The sequence below is a fragment of the Grammomys surdaster genome, unplaced genomic scaffold, assembly GCF_004785775.1.
Source record: "Grammomys surdaster isolate TR1022 unplaced genomic scaffold, NIH_TR_1.0 100, whole genome shotgun sequence".
NCBI classification, from domain to species: domain Eukaryota; kingdom Metazoa; phylum Chordata; class Mammalia; order Rodentia; family Muridae; genus Grammomys; species Grammomys surdaster.
Genome location: NW_021604579.1, coordinates 1,193,345 through 1,208,275, shown reverse-complemented (window position 1 = coordinate 1,208,275; position 14,931 = coordinate 1,193,345). Strand labels below are relative to the sequence as shown.

Genomic DNA, 14,931 nt, shown 5'->3' with positions numbered 1-14,931 from the left:
CATTCCTCTGCCTCCTAAGCTTCTGGGCCTATAGGACCCATAAAAGAGAGCTGAATCCCAGGATAAAGGGAAAATGCAAACTTGATTTTAACAGTGTGGTACTTTTGCTGCAGTAACTGACAATACTTTGCTGCTGTGCTCTATTTCTGTTTCAGTTTTCTTAAGTCCAAAATCTTATTTTTACCCACCAAGCCTACAATGACCTGACCTACCTACGCCTTCCAGTCTTTACTCTAATGCTGTTTTACAGTCCCCTCCCTTTCCTCCATAGCAAGCTGCTGTGGCATCGAGGAGCCAGCTGACAGGGAGCATAAACAGCCTTTTAGCAAGTACCTGCTGAGCCTTTACTGTATGGCAGAGGTTTCTGCCACACACTAGCCAAGAAAAGGGAAAACAGACTATGACAGACTCATGCCTACAATGGTGGAAAAGAAAATGTACACACTCTGTGGAAGGGCGACAACAGAAATGTTACAGAGCCGAGCCTAGGCAGTCACTGGATGCATGGAGGATGGGAACTGTTGAGACATTCGCACCCATCTGCTCTGAGGCCCAGACCACTCCCTCTCCGCCCTCCCTTGCAGCAGTCTGCAGGGTCTGTCTTCCTAACTGCCTGCAGTTGCTCTTCTTCTCTACCGCCTAGAGGCCTTCCTCTTTAAAACTTTCTTGAGAGTGATTTATCTCCCCAGATTTCCATCTTCTCGCTTCCCTCAAAACCTTTTACTTTTTAAAAATTATAACAATATTTTGATAGAAATAGATAGTGCATAAAAATAAAAACAAGCATGAGACATTTCCCAATGTTGCCCAAATCCAGTATCCTGATATAGACTGGAAATTATATACCTAAGCCACTGCTAGAAACGGTAGTGTTATCCTCCACACAGCTTCCCTGTTGTTGGGCATCCTAGGTGAGCACGCTTCCTGAAAGAGGCTCAGCCAGGTGATGAAGCAGATAGCGTTATGTTCATAGTTATTTGTACAGGTTGAGTCAGATCATACCAGAGCCCTGAGGGTGCAACAGACCTGGCCTGGCACTCCCATGATTGCACACCCTTTGGAGTTAGAGGCAAAAATCAAAGCCCTTGAGCAAGAGAAAGCAACAGGAAGAAGAAAAGTGGGCAAGCAACCTGGCTCTGCCGTTTTGTAACCTGCCAAGCCCAAGCCACACAGTGAGCTGGGCTCCTCCAGCTAGCACTGCACTTCACTGTACAGCTCACTTGCTTTGTTTACTTAACCCTACAGCCGTGTTTGACCGGGAACAGCACACTCTCCACCTCCCAGCAGTCAACAGCATCACCTATGTCCTCCGTTTCCTGGAGAAGCTCTGCCACAACCTCCGGAGTGACAATCTGTTTGGCAACCAGCCCTTTACACAGACTCATGTATCACTCACTGCCACAGAGTACAGCCACGGCCACGACAGGTACCTACCAGGTAGGAGCTGGGATGGGACCTGGGCAGCCAGCAACACCTGTAAGGGCCCAGGCGTCCACTGTCCACAGATCTGGTTTTCTGCTCTTTACCCTTGCAACATCTGGGTTACATCTAGGGGTATCTAGGGGTTTTTTGGTTTTCTACCACTTTAAGTCTTCAGAATTTTGTTGTCACTCTAGAATCTCTTTCCTCTGGACCCCTGACTCTAGAAGTTGTCCTATAATTTCCTTCTGTGCAGCCCATGAAGTCCCAGCACATCTCCCAGTATTAATCAAAGGCCTCATGTAGCTCTCCTTTGCTAGCTACAAGGTTTAGTCTTAGGCTAGAGATTGAGAAAGTTGCTCCTTGTTGATTGGCTGTCCATTCTTTTCTTTGGCACGTGGCCCGAACTTCTAGCATTGCCAGTCTAACAAGTCCATTCGAGTTCCTGCTGTTTCCAACTAGGCTGGAAAATAACTTTTTAGTTAACATACTAGACCCACAATGAGAAAGCGGATGCCACGTGGCTAGGTCAGTGACTAAGCACTTCCCAGAGGGCTTGAAGAATGAGTGGAGCTCCGCATCTCTGATCTGGAATACAGGACACAGAACCGAGGGAGGGAGGAAAGCTTGGTCCCAGACATATAGAGGTAGGTTGCTGTTAAGAGGGAGGAATTGTTCTTTAAAAGACACCTGTGAGGGTGCCCTGAGCAGAGGAGGTACCATCAGCCTGGGGCTACTCTGTCTATCTCAGGGTTCGTAAGTCCGAAAGGTGCTCTGGGGCTTCTGCATGAGTCTCACTCCCACACTCCCTTTCCTGTTGTCTTTTCATCAAACTCTTAATGAAAAGACTTCTAACGAAAGTATCACTTCTGAAGAATGTCCTCCGGGAAGAGACCACACACCCAGTCTCCTCTGACCCCTCTATACTTCTGTAACACATGAGAATTTCTTATGTGATTTGGGGTGAAAAGATACCTAAACTCCTCCATTGCCTGCATGTCAACCAAACATCTGGTCCCTGCAGCTGTACCATACCTCTCAGGTGGTTCTTTTCTTCAGAGGAAACTTCTTAAACTGCCTGCTCTAAATTGTTTTTTTTTTTTTTTAAACATCAGAACCTATAAGAACAGTCCTTCAGTTGTAATGTTGTATTGGATAGGCTGCAGTTGGTATAGACAGAGACAGAGTGTTAAATATTCTCAGCCATTGTCATTTGGGAGCCCTGGGCTCCATCTCCCTAATGAAAGGCCTAACTGGGAATCTGAAAGAGGAGGTGCATGAGAGAGAGCGGCATGGCCAACAGGACAGCTGCCCAAAGAAAAGAAACTCAGAATGTTCACATAGAGCACGGCTCCTCAGGACCGGGAAAGTACAGTGGCAGCAGCAGCACTCAGCGGCTGCTGGGGACATGCCCACAGTGGGCCTCTAGTCATGATAAAGAGCAGGGATGCCCTTCAGCTGTGACTGTGTCCTATCAACCCCATGTCAGACAGGCTGCACCAACTCTAGCCTCTCTGCTCACCAAGCTGCTCCTCATGGAAGGTTTTCAACATGTCGTGTACTTGCATCCTGCCTTCTGTCTGCTTCTTAGAAGCAGTTTTAACTGTGCCCAGACAAGCCAGGGCTTTGTCTAGACTTCTGACTCCACCACTCTGTAGCTTGTCTTCCCAGCCTGCCTGTTCCTCTGCTCCGGTACCTCATTGGTACCTATATTTTTCTAGCTACTTACCCACCCTCTGCCATCAGTACCCATAGCTTTCTTTTGCTTTTCCTTTGAACCTTTTTTTTTTTTTCCATTCCTGCCCACCTGCCTAGTCACACATTTCTACTGCTGTAGTCTCTGTGCGCCCACCTGTGGAACCGGACTGTTTACCAGAGCCCTTCCCCTTCCCGCCTTGCCGGCACATTGCCTGCCTTGCCCGCACATTGCCCCGCCTCTGTGGACTTGGCTCAGCTGACCCTGTACTTGCAGTGTAACAGGCAGCCATCAGAAGTCCATAGCCTTTTAAGCTGCCTTTCTGTTTTCACTGCTCTATTTTACAAACTTTCAAACCTACAGAGAAATTACAACAAAAGTAAAATGAGTCCTTTACCAAGAGTAACTGCTAACTTTTTGCAGCATTTGCTCTGTTTCACTGTTCACACATATATTTGTATCTATATATTTAATACATATCTGTGTATATGGTTTTTGTCTGTTTAACACACAAGAATTAACTGCCAGTGAAATTTTTGTTTGTTTTGGTTTTTCAAGACAGGATTTCTTTGTGTAGCCCTGGCTGTCCTGGAACTAGAACTATAGACCAGGCTTCCCTTGAACTCAGAGATCCACCTGTCTCTACCTCCCGAGTGCTGCCATGGCCCAGCTAACAAGTGGAATATTTTTCTACATATCTCTTTTAAAGAGCATAGAATATAGGCACATACATGTAATCCCAGCCCTCAGGAATTTGAGGGGAGAGGTTCACAAGTTAAAGAGTAGCCTGGGCTACACAGTGAAACCCTATGTCAGAAAGAGAGAAGAGGGAAGAAGGGAGAGTGAGAGATGAGAAGGGAAAAAGAAAGAACATTAATTGTTGTGTTCAAGAAATTTAATGTAGGGGCTGGAGAGATGGCTCAGTGGTTAAGAGCACTGACTGTTCTTCCACAGGTCCTGAGTTCAATTCCCAGCAACCACATGGTGGCTCACAACCATCTGTGAGATCAGTTGGATCTTATACTCTCTTCTGGTGTGTCTGAAGACATCTACAGTTCATTCATAAATAAAATAAAGAAATAAATATTTTAAAAGAAAATAAATTTAATGTAAATAAAATACTCCTGGGCTACTATACCATCTAGATCAAAATTTCCCCAGTTGTCTCAATGATGTCTTTTGTAGCTGTTTTTGTTTTGCTTTGTTTTGTTTTCTATAATCTAGGATCCAGTAAGAGATCATTTGGTGCCTTTTACTGTCCTGTCTCTTAAGCATCTTTATCTAGAGCTAGTCTCTCCTCTCTCCATCTTCTCTGACTGCACTGGCATTGTGAAGGACCAGTCCAGGGGTTTCAGTTTTAGGTCATCAAACATTGATTAAATCCTCACTCTTTGCCAGATTCTGTCCTGGATTTTGGGAGACAGAGGTAAGACAGACTGACCCCTGCACTCTGAAGCTAAGAGGGAAAGGCGTGTGGTTAAGAACATGGGTGAGAGATGCTCCAGCCCAGCCACTTATGATGAGCAAAGAGCATGAAAGACAGTGGATAAGAGGACTCCTGGGGGAGAGCAGATTAGCAGCTGAGTCCCTTCTGCAGAGTTCATGTGCTCTGGGTTAAGTACCAGGCATGTGGAGGCTAAAGGAAGGGGCTCCCTTGGATTCCCTAAAAAAAATAGCAATATGAGGCAGGAAATTTATTTTAATTCAACTAGTTACTATGGATATTCACATTAGCTGTGATTGGAGTCGACCTTGCATTGACCTTTAGATCTGCTGTTTTGAGATTCCCTGGCTGCTACCTGCTAGGGAAAGTGATACCTTTGTTCTAGGACTCAGTGACTTGAGTTGTTTCTGGCATGTTCATCCATCTTCAGTGCCCTTTTTCCTGGCAGTCAGCTTGCTTATCTATTCAGACAGAGATAGAAGATCTCTAACCATCCAGTGTTAATGTAAATTAGCTTTTCTGCTGTGATGTTGGAGAACAGAGGTGTGTGCCACTGCTCTGCTGGATGTCAGTGGGCATAGGTCAGGACCTTGCTGTGTTCACTCACCATCAATAAAAGGCAGCTCTTCTCCAGATCTTACTGCAGAAAGGTACCCTACAAGCATTCCTAATGGAAGGTGGCCAGCAAGGGAGCAAGGAAGGGGGAAAGGGTTGGGAAGGAGTATAGAGAAAAGTCATAGGTAACAGATACTCCCCGGGAAGCCTGGGAAGACAGGGAGAACTCAGAGTACAGAGAGTAGAACATGGGGGACGATTTGTAAGAAGACATATTTCAGCTTTAAAAAAAAAAAAGAGGGCATTTTAGCCATTAGAACTCTCAACAGTGACATGATTGCCAAAAATCCTCAAAGAGAACAGCCAGTCATGAGAGGAGGGGGAGTGGTCTTTATCAAGCAGAGGTCAGAGAACCAGTGAACCTAGAAACATTATATTTCACATGGCTTATTCAGTCTGCTTCCTTATAGAACCCAGGACCACCAGCCCAGGAGTGGCACCACCCACCATGGGCTGGGCCCTCTCCCATCAAAATGAAATACCTGTCAGATATCTCTAGTCTGTATCAAGTTGGCATAAGACTAGGCAGCACACCGTCCTAAGCTTAGGGTTAGGTTGGCCAGAGAGGTGCAGAACTGTCGTCATGAGATCCCCTTCCCAGAGGCTTTCAGAGAGTCACACACCCCTTGGAAGGCTGTGTATGGATAAACTTCTTCAGGGTTTCCCATGATGTAGTGAGAAGCATTCTGCTGAGTGTCGGTCAGGTTCTTACCTGATCCTGGTCCCTGGGCCTGAGCTCCCCCAGCTTCCTTGGAATGTTTCCATAGAACAAGATCAGTACAGATAGATGGCTAGAGGCTTTGAAGGAGCAGGGTCTCTGCAGAAAGGCCTTAGGTCAGGTGCCGTGGAGTACTTCTGAGATGTCCTACTGATGAGCATCTGCTTCTCAAGACTCCTCGTGTGAGGATATACTAGCTCAGTATTTAAAAGCACTTGCTCTGAAATTGTGAGGATTTGAATTTGAATCCCTACTACCCACATTAAAAAGTGGTTGTGGCTGTATGTGCTTTTAACTCCAACATTGGGGGTCAAGGACAGGCAGATCTTGGTATCACACTAGCCAGCCAGCCTAGTCCAAAAAACAGTGAACTTCTGGCTCAGTGACAAATCCTGTCTGAGGGGAATCAAGCAGAAAATGATAGAGGAAGACACTCAGTATCCTCTGGCCTCCACATGTGTGTACATGGGCACACACACTCCACATGTGTGTGCATGGGCACACACACACAGAACCGTCCTCTGATTATTCACATCCTTCCCACAGACCTTACCCTCTTTCTAGCATCTTATGACTAAGGAATTGTCTTCCACCTAAAGTAACTCTACTCCTTTTAAGTTGTCCTTATCCAGAAAAGGCCCACTACTATCTTAGGCCAAGAGGAACAGTCTAGAGAAGACAGAGTACATAGAGGAGTCCAAGTCCGGAGCTCCTGAGCCAGGAGCCATGACTGATACACAGGCATCCTGAGTCCTTGTAGGGCTTTGTCTTGCTGCCTCTTGTTCCACTCAGGAAGGTACCTGGAGCCAGCACTCTGCCAGTCCTTCCAGGCGAGTTCCTACTTTACCTCTGGTTTTATTATTTTCCAGGTGAAACCTTTGTCCTGGGGAATAGCCTGGCCCGGTCCTTAGAGACACACTCAGACCTGATGGACTCTGCCTTGAAGCCTGCCAACCTTGTCAGCACATCCCAAAACCTTCGGACTCCTGGCTATCGGCCCCTGCTTCCCTCTTGTGGCCTCCCGTTGAGCACTGTTTCTGCTGTACGTAGGCTCTGCTCTAGGGGTAAGCTGACCAGGGCTCTGTGGTCCTCATGACTCCTTGCCCTTTCTTCTTCCTTTGTTCCTGGGATCAAAGAGTACTAAGGGAAACTAGTTTTGCTGCCCTACTGGGTGTTAGGACTAGGGCTGTGCTCACTTTTGTGCCATGCCCAGCCATCTGGGATGTTATTGGTGTTCTGCACTTGGTTCTAAAAAATAATAATAATAAAACAAACATAAATTGGGAGCCAAAGACCTAGAACTAAAACGGACAGGGAAGGGGTTGTTCTTACAGCTTTTAACTGTTTGTTGAATACTATTTGTCTTTTGTATGGGATAATACAAATTACTTTTTACAAACGTCTTATACAGGAGATACACTTTAAAAAAGATACTTGTAAAGCAAATAAAGATGCATAATTGATAGTATGAAATGCAGAAAGGGACACCTAACCCCAACTGTGCCTTCAAGGCCCTCTTCTTTGCAGAGTGACACCTTGTTTGAGACTAGATGAATGGCTGTGTCTCTTCTGGGAAACAGGGAGAACTTTCCCGGAAGAACAGAGTGGAGCTAAAGGTAGAGAGTAGAATGGGTCGTAGCAGAACTCTGCAGCTTTGGTATTGCTGAAACATAATGTCAAAGGTCAGGGCTTACAGTATGGAAAACTTCCAAACTGAAGAGTGTAGAGTTGATCGTGTGGACAGAGCTGGGCTACCAGTGGTAACTGATCAGAGGCTAGACCCAAACAGAACTCTGTCTGAATAATGGAGTGCTGGCTTGAACCCGGACTTGAGGGACAAGACTAGAAAGAATGGGCCAGAACAGAAGTGAGAAAGGCCTGAAAATTAAGACTGTGTTAGACGTGAAACTACTTACTAGATTGATTTAGAAAAGCTTGACGATAGGGAGGGAGGGGGAAGTGGAGACTGTCTCCTAGGTTTATTAGAAGAGTGCAGTGCTGGAGTTAAGTGCTAGGGGTCATTGGCACATCAGTTACTGTTGAGACTTTACAAGTAAATGTGTTCCCAGAAGTAAGGGTAGGATGAAAAGAGCAGCTTGCCAAGGATAGGTGCCTGGGTACCTAGTAGGCAAAGTGAGAAAAGTGGGATCAGGAACAGGGCTTACAGGAGGAAAGGCAGCCAGTGTGAGGAAGAGGGGGAATTGGTTGGATCTCAGTGCCTGGACACTCCATGAATGCTCAGCAGCAGACCTGAGGAATACCTGCATGGCTTGATAACTGGTAGGTAGTTGGTGATCTTATCAAGAGATATGGGGAAGGCAGTACATGTTTATCAAGGGAAAATCTGATCACAATAAAGACAGATGAGAGAGCCGTGGGTCAAAAGAAATTCTTACTGAGTAGAGCACTTGGGCATGATTGCCAATAGGCAACATGAAGTTGTGAGAGGTTAAGACTATAGCAGAGAGCCGGGCAGTGGTGGCGCACGCCTTTAATCCCAGCACTTGGGAGGCAGAGACAGGCGGATTTCTGAGTTCGAGGCCAGCCTGGTCTACCGAGTGAGTTCCAGGACAGCCAGGGCTGCACAGAGAAACCCTGTCTCGAAAAAACAAAAAAAAAAAAAAAAGACTATAGCAGAGAAGACAGGAATGGTGGGAAGTAGTAGGGTCCAGAGCACAGGCAGCTGGATTAGAAGATACACTTTCTCTGGCATAGGAAGAAGAGTGCCAGCACTGAACAAAGAAAGGACTGAACAGGGAAGGCTTCAGGAGTACTGAGAGATTCGACCAGCGAGACAGACAGTGAGAGACAGTGGAGAAAGAAAGGAGTGTTTGCCAGAAATCTCAGGGGGCCCCGCTCTGGGTGGAGACTAGTTTGTAAGAGCTACGGATTTCTTTTGTTTCTTAGAGTCTCCTATTCGAGGTGAGACAAGACAGTTTGAAAATCAAGGTTTTATGGTGTGCTAGTAAGACAAGAACTAGGAAGGAGGACAGTGCATAAAGAATTGAGTAGAGCCAGAAGGAGCATGGTGGGGATCACTGGCCGCTAAGCATAGCTAAGCATTATAACATAACCGCTCTGGGAGCCATCTCCAGGGAGCTAGAAAGATGAGCAGTTGGTATCAGAGAAGGACATGGTTAACATTCGGAAGCAGTTTGTCCAAATGCTGATAAGCACCGGACAGTGACCTTAACAGTAGATAGATATCTGAGCTCACTGGAGATGTGGGAGGTGCATGGACTGACCGCCCCACAGCAGGAGCTGGGGTGGAACAGAAAGGGGTGAGCTATGCTCCAAAAACCCTAAATCATGGTGTTCAGAAAGAACAGATGGTTGGATATGGGGTTAGCCTCTGAAACATGTGAGTTTCATAGGAACGTGATCTAGAAATACCAACCGGAAGTCAGGAGAGTGTACTATCCTCAAACCCTAGTCTCCCCCAGCCCAGAGTATGTAAAGTGTAGAAAAAAAAAGATAAAAAAGATTCCAGTAACATGAAGTGAAAGATGACTTTGTAAGAGAGATCTCATGAAACCGAGACAGACATGCTCCCTGGGTTATACCCCATCCCTAGCAAGGGGCAAAATGAAGTAGAAAAGGCTCTGCAGAGAGCTGAGACACGGCTCCTCAGTGTCCTTGCCTTGAGACATGGGTAAGCTGTCTCTCACCTCAGGGCTCTTATATGCAAAGTGCTCCCCATGAAGCAAGAATGGAAATTCTCATATCAACCTGGTCTTTCCACAGGAGTGTTAAAAGGAACAAAGGAAAGAAGGGATGTGGAATCATTTTGGAAAGTAAATCATTCCCCAGGTATGTGGGGGGTTACTGTGGTTTTCATCTCAACCAAGGCAGGGTCTGCTTCTGGTAGTGATGCACTGTGAGAGTCAGTCTCAGTCAGTCTCTCTCTCTCTCTCTCTCCCTCTCTCCTCCTCTCTCCCTCTCTCCCTCTCTCCCTCTCTCCCTCTTTCCCTCTCTCCTTAGCCCTGGTGGTACTGTGGTATCAGCTCTCCCCTCTTTAGACATATCAGGAGTCTTTGTGCCAGGTTATACTCAATCTTTTACATGAAGAACCTCTAAGGCTGGATTCCATCTGATGAGCTCTAGATTGCTTGTCTCAAAAAAGAATGTTGAGTCTTATTTCATTCACTCAGATCAGACATAAGTGTGCTAGCCTGCTCCCTGCTCTCTACCTGACCCTGTCATCCTCAGACTGGTGTGGTTTGCCTTCCCTGAGCGTGGAGGTAAGGACCCTGAGGTCAGCTCTACGGAAAACGGAGCAGACGAGTCAAGGATAAGGCACTAACCTATCTCCTTAGCTGGGTAGTCTAAGCTCCTCATCTCACTAGGCCTCAGTCTCCTCCTTCCAAGGGCTGTTTTAGAGGTCACAGGAGCTGAGGGCAGTAGGTCTCGTAACTTGTAGACTACTGTTCTTAGCTCCAACTGCTTCCCTGACTACCTCTGCAGTGCACTTTGGGGGTGTCTGCTGCCTAAACTATCACCAGGACTCCCCTGCCCTGAATACTGTTCTCAGCAGACTGCAAGTGAGCCTTGTTCTGGGTTAGTACATCGCTTATCTGTCAGAGTTCCTGAGCACAATCAGTCGCTGTCAGTGATAGGCATGCCTCTCTACTGTCTCCCCACCCTCCCTCTTCCCCTCAGGAAGCAAACATGCCACACACGTCACCTCACGTGTCTCACCTCACGTGTGTCATGCCACACACGTCACCTCACGTGTCTCACCTCACGTGTGTCACCTCATGTGTGTGTTTCTGCCTCATTCCCTTCCTGGTAACCTTAAACATGCCAACTGTTCTGCAGCTTAAGGTCTTTGCTCAGATGTCATTTCATGAATGCCTCTCTGGCTATCACGTAAATTAAAATGCCTACCATCTGCCCTGTTGAATTTATATTGTAATGGAGGTTGGATGGCAGACATAAATACATAATAGTATTCAGGATGTGAATTGTTAGCTCCTTTGTTCTGCTTTAATAGTTACTATAAAGTAGATTGCTCACAAGCAACAGAAATTTATTTCTCCCAGTTTTAAAAGCTGTAAAGCCAAGATAAAGGTGCTGGTATGTCTGTCATCTAGTGAGCACCAGCTAGCCTCACTTAACTTACAGACTCAGGTGGGAGTCCCCCCTTGGGCTTCCTTCATAAAAAGAACACTGATCTTTTTATGAAATTTGGGCTCTGCCCAAACTCCTAATATAATCACTTTTGAGGGTTGGGAATTTCAACATGGGAATTTGGGAAAAACACAATACAGTTAACAGTATGTTGTGTAATGTATATGTATGTAAACCTGCATGTGTATTTATATGTGAACACACACACACACATACTTCCTAGCCCTCATTAAAGGCTGGGTGGTCCAAAAGGGGCACATTTACACAATACACTGCTCAACCAACATCTCCTGTCTCTTAGAGTCTCAGGCTGGTTTCATTTTTGGCATCACAAAGGACTTTTGGTGAAGGGGAAAGTGACTAGCTCACAGAGCCCCCTCCCACTTCCAGTCCTCTTAGCACCTGAAACCCCTGAGGGTGTAGATGCCTCTAATCACCTGCTGTCTTAGCACTTCTGCTCTTGTCTGCTCGGTGCTGACTACAAGCTGGAACTGCTATCCTTTAACAAAAAAAGGAAAGGTCAGACTGGGCCAGCTAGTGTGCTTTTAGCCCTAAGACCCAGAATGAAGGCAGGAAGGCAGGCAGGAGGAGATTCTCACCTCGGAAGGAGATAGGTAAAGAATGCCACTCTTCAATTATGTGTCTTAGCTCTGCTTCCAGGGTGTCTACGGGTGCTATCTACAGAACAGGTTGTAACCAACGCAGGAGATGCTTTGAGGGACCATTTATTTCAGCAATGTGGTCCCAGGAGCCAAGATCTCCTTAGATAAGCTGGAGTTTGCCTGAAGAGATGGAGAGACTGAAGGAAGAGAAGGGGATCCTGTGCAAGTGTGTACAACAGTGGATGACCAAAACAGTCAGATCCCAGATCACACCCCAGGGAAGACGAAGAGCTGTGTTTCACCCACGATCGAGATAAAAGCTGTAAACAGGGTCCTAAATTCTGTCCTGAGATCCTGGCAGCCAAGGCAAAAAATTGTGTTTTGTTTTGTTTTGCCCTAGTATATGAGACTGTAGGGAAGCCACTTATTCTCTCCCCTCCCCCCCCCCGCCCCAGGAAAGAACCCAGAGTGTGTGCTTTCTCAGTTTTATCTCTGATCCCCAAAGTCAAAGCAAAAGTACGTACCCACTTCTTCATGTCCACCGCCTACATCGATACCTACCTCGGGGTTAATGGAGTGTGCCAGGAGACCGGTGGCCATGGATGAGCTGTCATTTCATGCATTGTGCTAAGTGCCCTTGTGTCCTTCAGGGTCAGATCGACATCTGGAGAGCCGAGATCCCCCTCGCCTAAGTGGCCGGGACCCCTCCTCATGGACAGTGGAGGATGTGATGCAGTTTGTCCGGGAAGCCGACCCTCAGCTTGGCTCCCACGCTGACCTCTTCCGAAAACATGTAGGTGCCTCTGCCTGACTTCCTATGTGTGCTCTGACCAATAGACCTTAGAGGGCATGGCTGTCTGCTGTGTCCATTGGAACACAATGCAAGCAATGCCTTCTTGAGCAGACCCCACTGTGCAGGGACTGTGCTTACCTCAGTCTTAGCACAGGGTCTCACTGAGCCACAGTCCCACTGGGTTTGTGGTCTGGGGCTCGGTTCCGGGGATCTTTCTCAAGGGTGCTTTATCCCTGTCTGCCTTGGTATGAGATTCAGGGATCTCACCCCAAGTTAAAGAATCCTATGCAAGTGGCCCCTGCTTCCTTCTTCGTGGGTCCCCCTCCTCTGCTGAACTGTGAGCCCAGTGCTTCCTTCAAGAGACCACTTGGTTCCATGGCTAGGCATTGCTCTTGCCCTCCTGCTCTGACCACACCCCAATTTTAGGGCTCAAACCCATTTCCCTACCTCCACTGCTGCTTGGTGCCATTCTCCTGTGGTCACAAAAATAAAGTCTACCCCCTGTCACTGACCATGTAAATCTTAGGTAGATGGGTTTGCAGGGGCTCCAGAGCAGTCCTAACTGTCAGCACTGCCTCAAGAGGCCCTGGGCTCGTGCACAGTGCATCTTGAGGGCCAATGTCTACACGGCTGCACATGTGCTCTGACTGAATGCTTCTTTGAGGCTTAGGACAGGAAAACAGGCCCCAGCAGCAGAGAAGAACACAGTGGAAGTAGCCTGTCCTATAGTGCCTGCCTGGGGAGAAGTGTGCAGTGACAGAGGGGTGCAGGCAAGCTTCAGGACCCCAGCAGCCTGGCTGCACTGTGTGCTCAGGATGGGCTTTGGTTGGCCCCTGAGGCAGTCAGACCAAGCAGACCTCTGATGGTGGCTCTTCCCACCCCCAGGAAATCGATGGCAAGGCCCTGCTCCTGCTTCGCAGTGACATGATGATGAAGTACATGGGCCTGAAGCTGGGACCTGCCCTCAAGCTATCCTTCCACATCGATCGGCTGAAACAGGGAAAGTTCTGAACAGGAGGCACTTTCTTCTCCAGGAAGCCACCAGCCAGCTCCCAGGCACCTTAATAGGGCTCTGGGTGACCTCAGGACTCTAGGAGGCTGGAAAACCACCACTGCTACCCTTCCTGCCCTGATGTGTCCTTCCATGAAGGACTGAGGAGGGAACAGTGGGCCTAGGGCTGGTGCTGCTCTTCCCCTAGCCTGCTGTGGCTCCCAGACCCTTCTATTTATTTCTCAAGGCTAGCCAGCCTCTCACCACGAGTTTAGACGAGCACCTTTCAAGAGATAAGGAAGACGCCAACCCTAGGACCTTGAAAGCCCTGGTACCCAGGCCCCTTGCCACCTCCTGGGCTTGGCATAGTGTCCCATGGCCCCCAGCTCATGCCTTCTCACTGGATCCCCAGACTCTGAACTTATGGTGCAGACCTTTTTTAAAGAGATCCTTTCTTATTGCTAATTTATTGCTTCTGGCATTTGGACTTAATGCTTCTCTTGCACCAAACATTTTTTGGAAGAGGGAGACCATCCTCTGTAGTCCAGAGAAGGCCTCTCCAGAGAAGTGTGGCCCTATTTCAGAAGACATTGCCCTAGGGCACTTCTTCTCTGGAATGGACAAAGTCTATGGCTCACTGAGCATGAGGTGAGGGCCCCTCTTCCTACACTGAGTCCTTTGTAGCCCTGGTCTTCATCTCTGATAGAGTTTCCCTCACCCTGCTCCCACAGCTCCCTGCCCTGGTCAGAATTGCTGCAAAAGATGGGGCCTAATGCCATTAGGCCGCGGGGCCCCAATGGTGGGACAGAGGACATCAAGGCTGGAGGGGTTTTGCCCTTTGCTAGCTCCTGTGTTTCCTCTTAAGCAAGTCAGCAGCACTGCGGCCCCCACTGCCATCTGAACTATTTTATGTCAATTTGTTTATAAATAAAAACCAATACAAATGCCCGTGTCTTTTTAACCAGTTGACATCTCAGCAAGCAGGTTACTCCTTCACTTCGTCTTGGTTCTTATACGTGTAAAACAAGGCACCTGAGCCAGATTATCCCTAGGAACTCTTCATTCACAGTCCAAAAGAACAGGCTGTTGTCCAAGTGCCCACAGCACCCTGCACCCTGCAGGCCCCAGGCTGTCCCCCAGTTGCTTCCTTCTGTCAAGTTGACAATTGTGCACTACAGTTTCATCAAGCCAAGAAGCAATCCAAGGGCTAGCAACTCCCAGAAGCCTCCGTAGGCTACTTTATCCTCCTCCTGTGGGGTGAGAAAAGAGGCAGTATAGACAGGCCTTCATGGTACCCACTGTACTCAAGCCCAGAAACATACAGCCTGTTGGCTTACAGTGGGAGCAGGTTTACAGAGGGTGGAGAAGGCAGCCTGAGGTAACATCCAGGGAGCGCTCCAAGCTTCACTGTTGCTGTGTGAGAGAGCTGCAGGACAGCTGCAACAGACATGGCCACAGGGGTGATGCATTTAGCACCTGCCAAGTCTTCACAGAGCTGCATAGGGCCACTCTGCCAAGTCTTC

At 47.7% G+C, this 14,931-nt stretch overlaps 1 protein-coding gene across 5 annotated transcripts in view; it reads left to right on the top strand.

The window, feature by feature from the left end:
* Positions 1–14,354, top strand: part of Scmh1 (Scm polycomb group protein homolog 1) — a 112,247-nt gene extending 97,893 nt beyond the window's left edge. For all 5 annotated transcript variants that reach the window (XM_028784709.1, XM_028784711.1, XM_028784713.1 and 2 more), the window contains 5 exons: positions 1,246–1,437; positions 6,762–6,956; positions 9,637–9,702; positions 12,275–12,417; positions 13,303–14,354. In XM_028784709.1, coding sequence (XP_028640542.1) covers positions 1,246–1,437; positions 6,762–6,956; positions 9,637–9,702; positions 12,275–12,417; positions 13,303–13,428 — 722 coding nt within the window. In that variant the 3' untranslated portion in view covers positions 13,429–14,354. The remainder of the gene's footprint in view (positions 1–1,245; positions 1,438–6,761; positions 6,957–9,636; positions 9,703–12,274; positions 12,418–13,302) is intronic.
* The last annotated feature ends 577 nt before the right edge of the window (positions 14,355–14,931 follow it).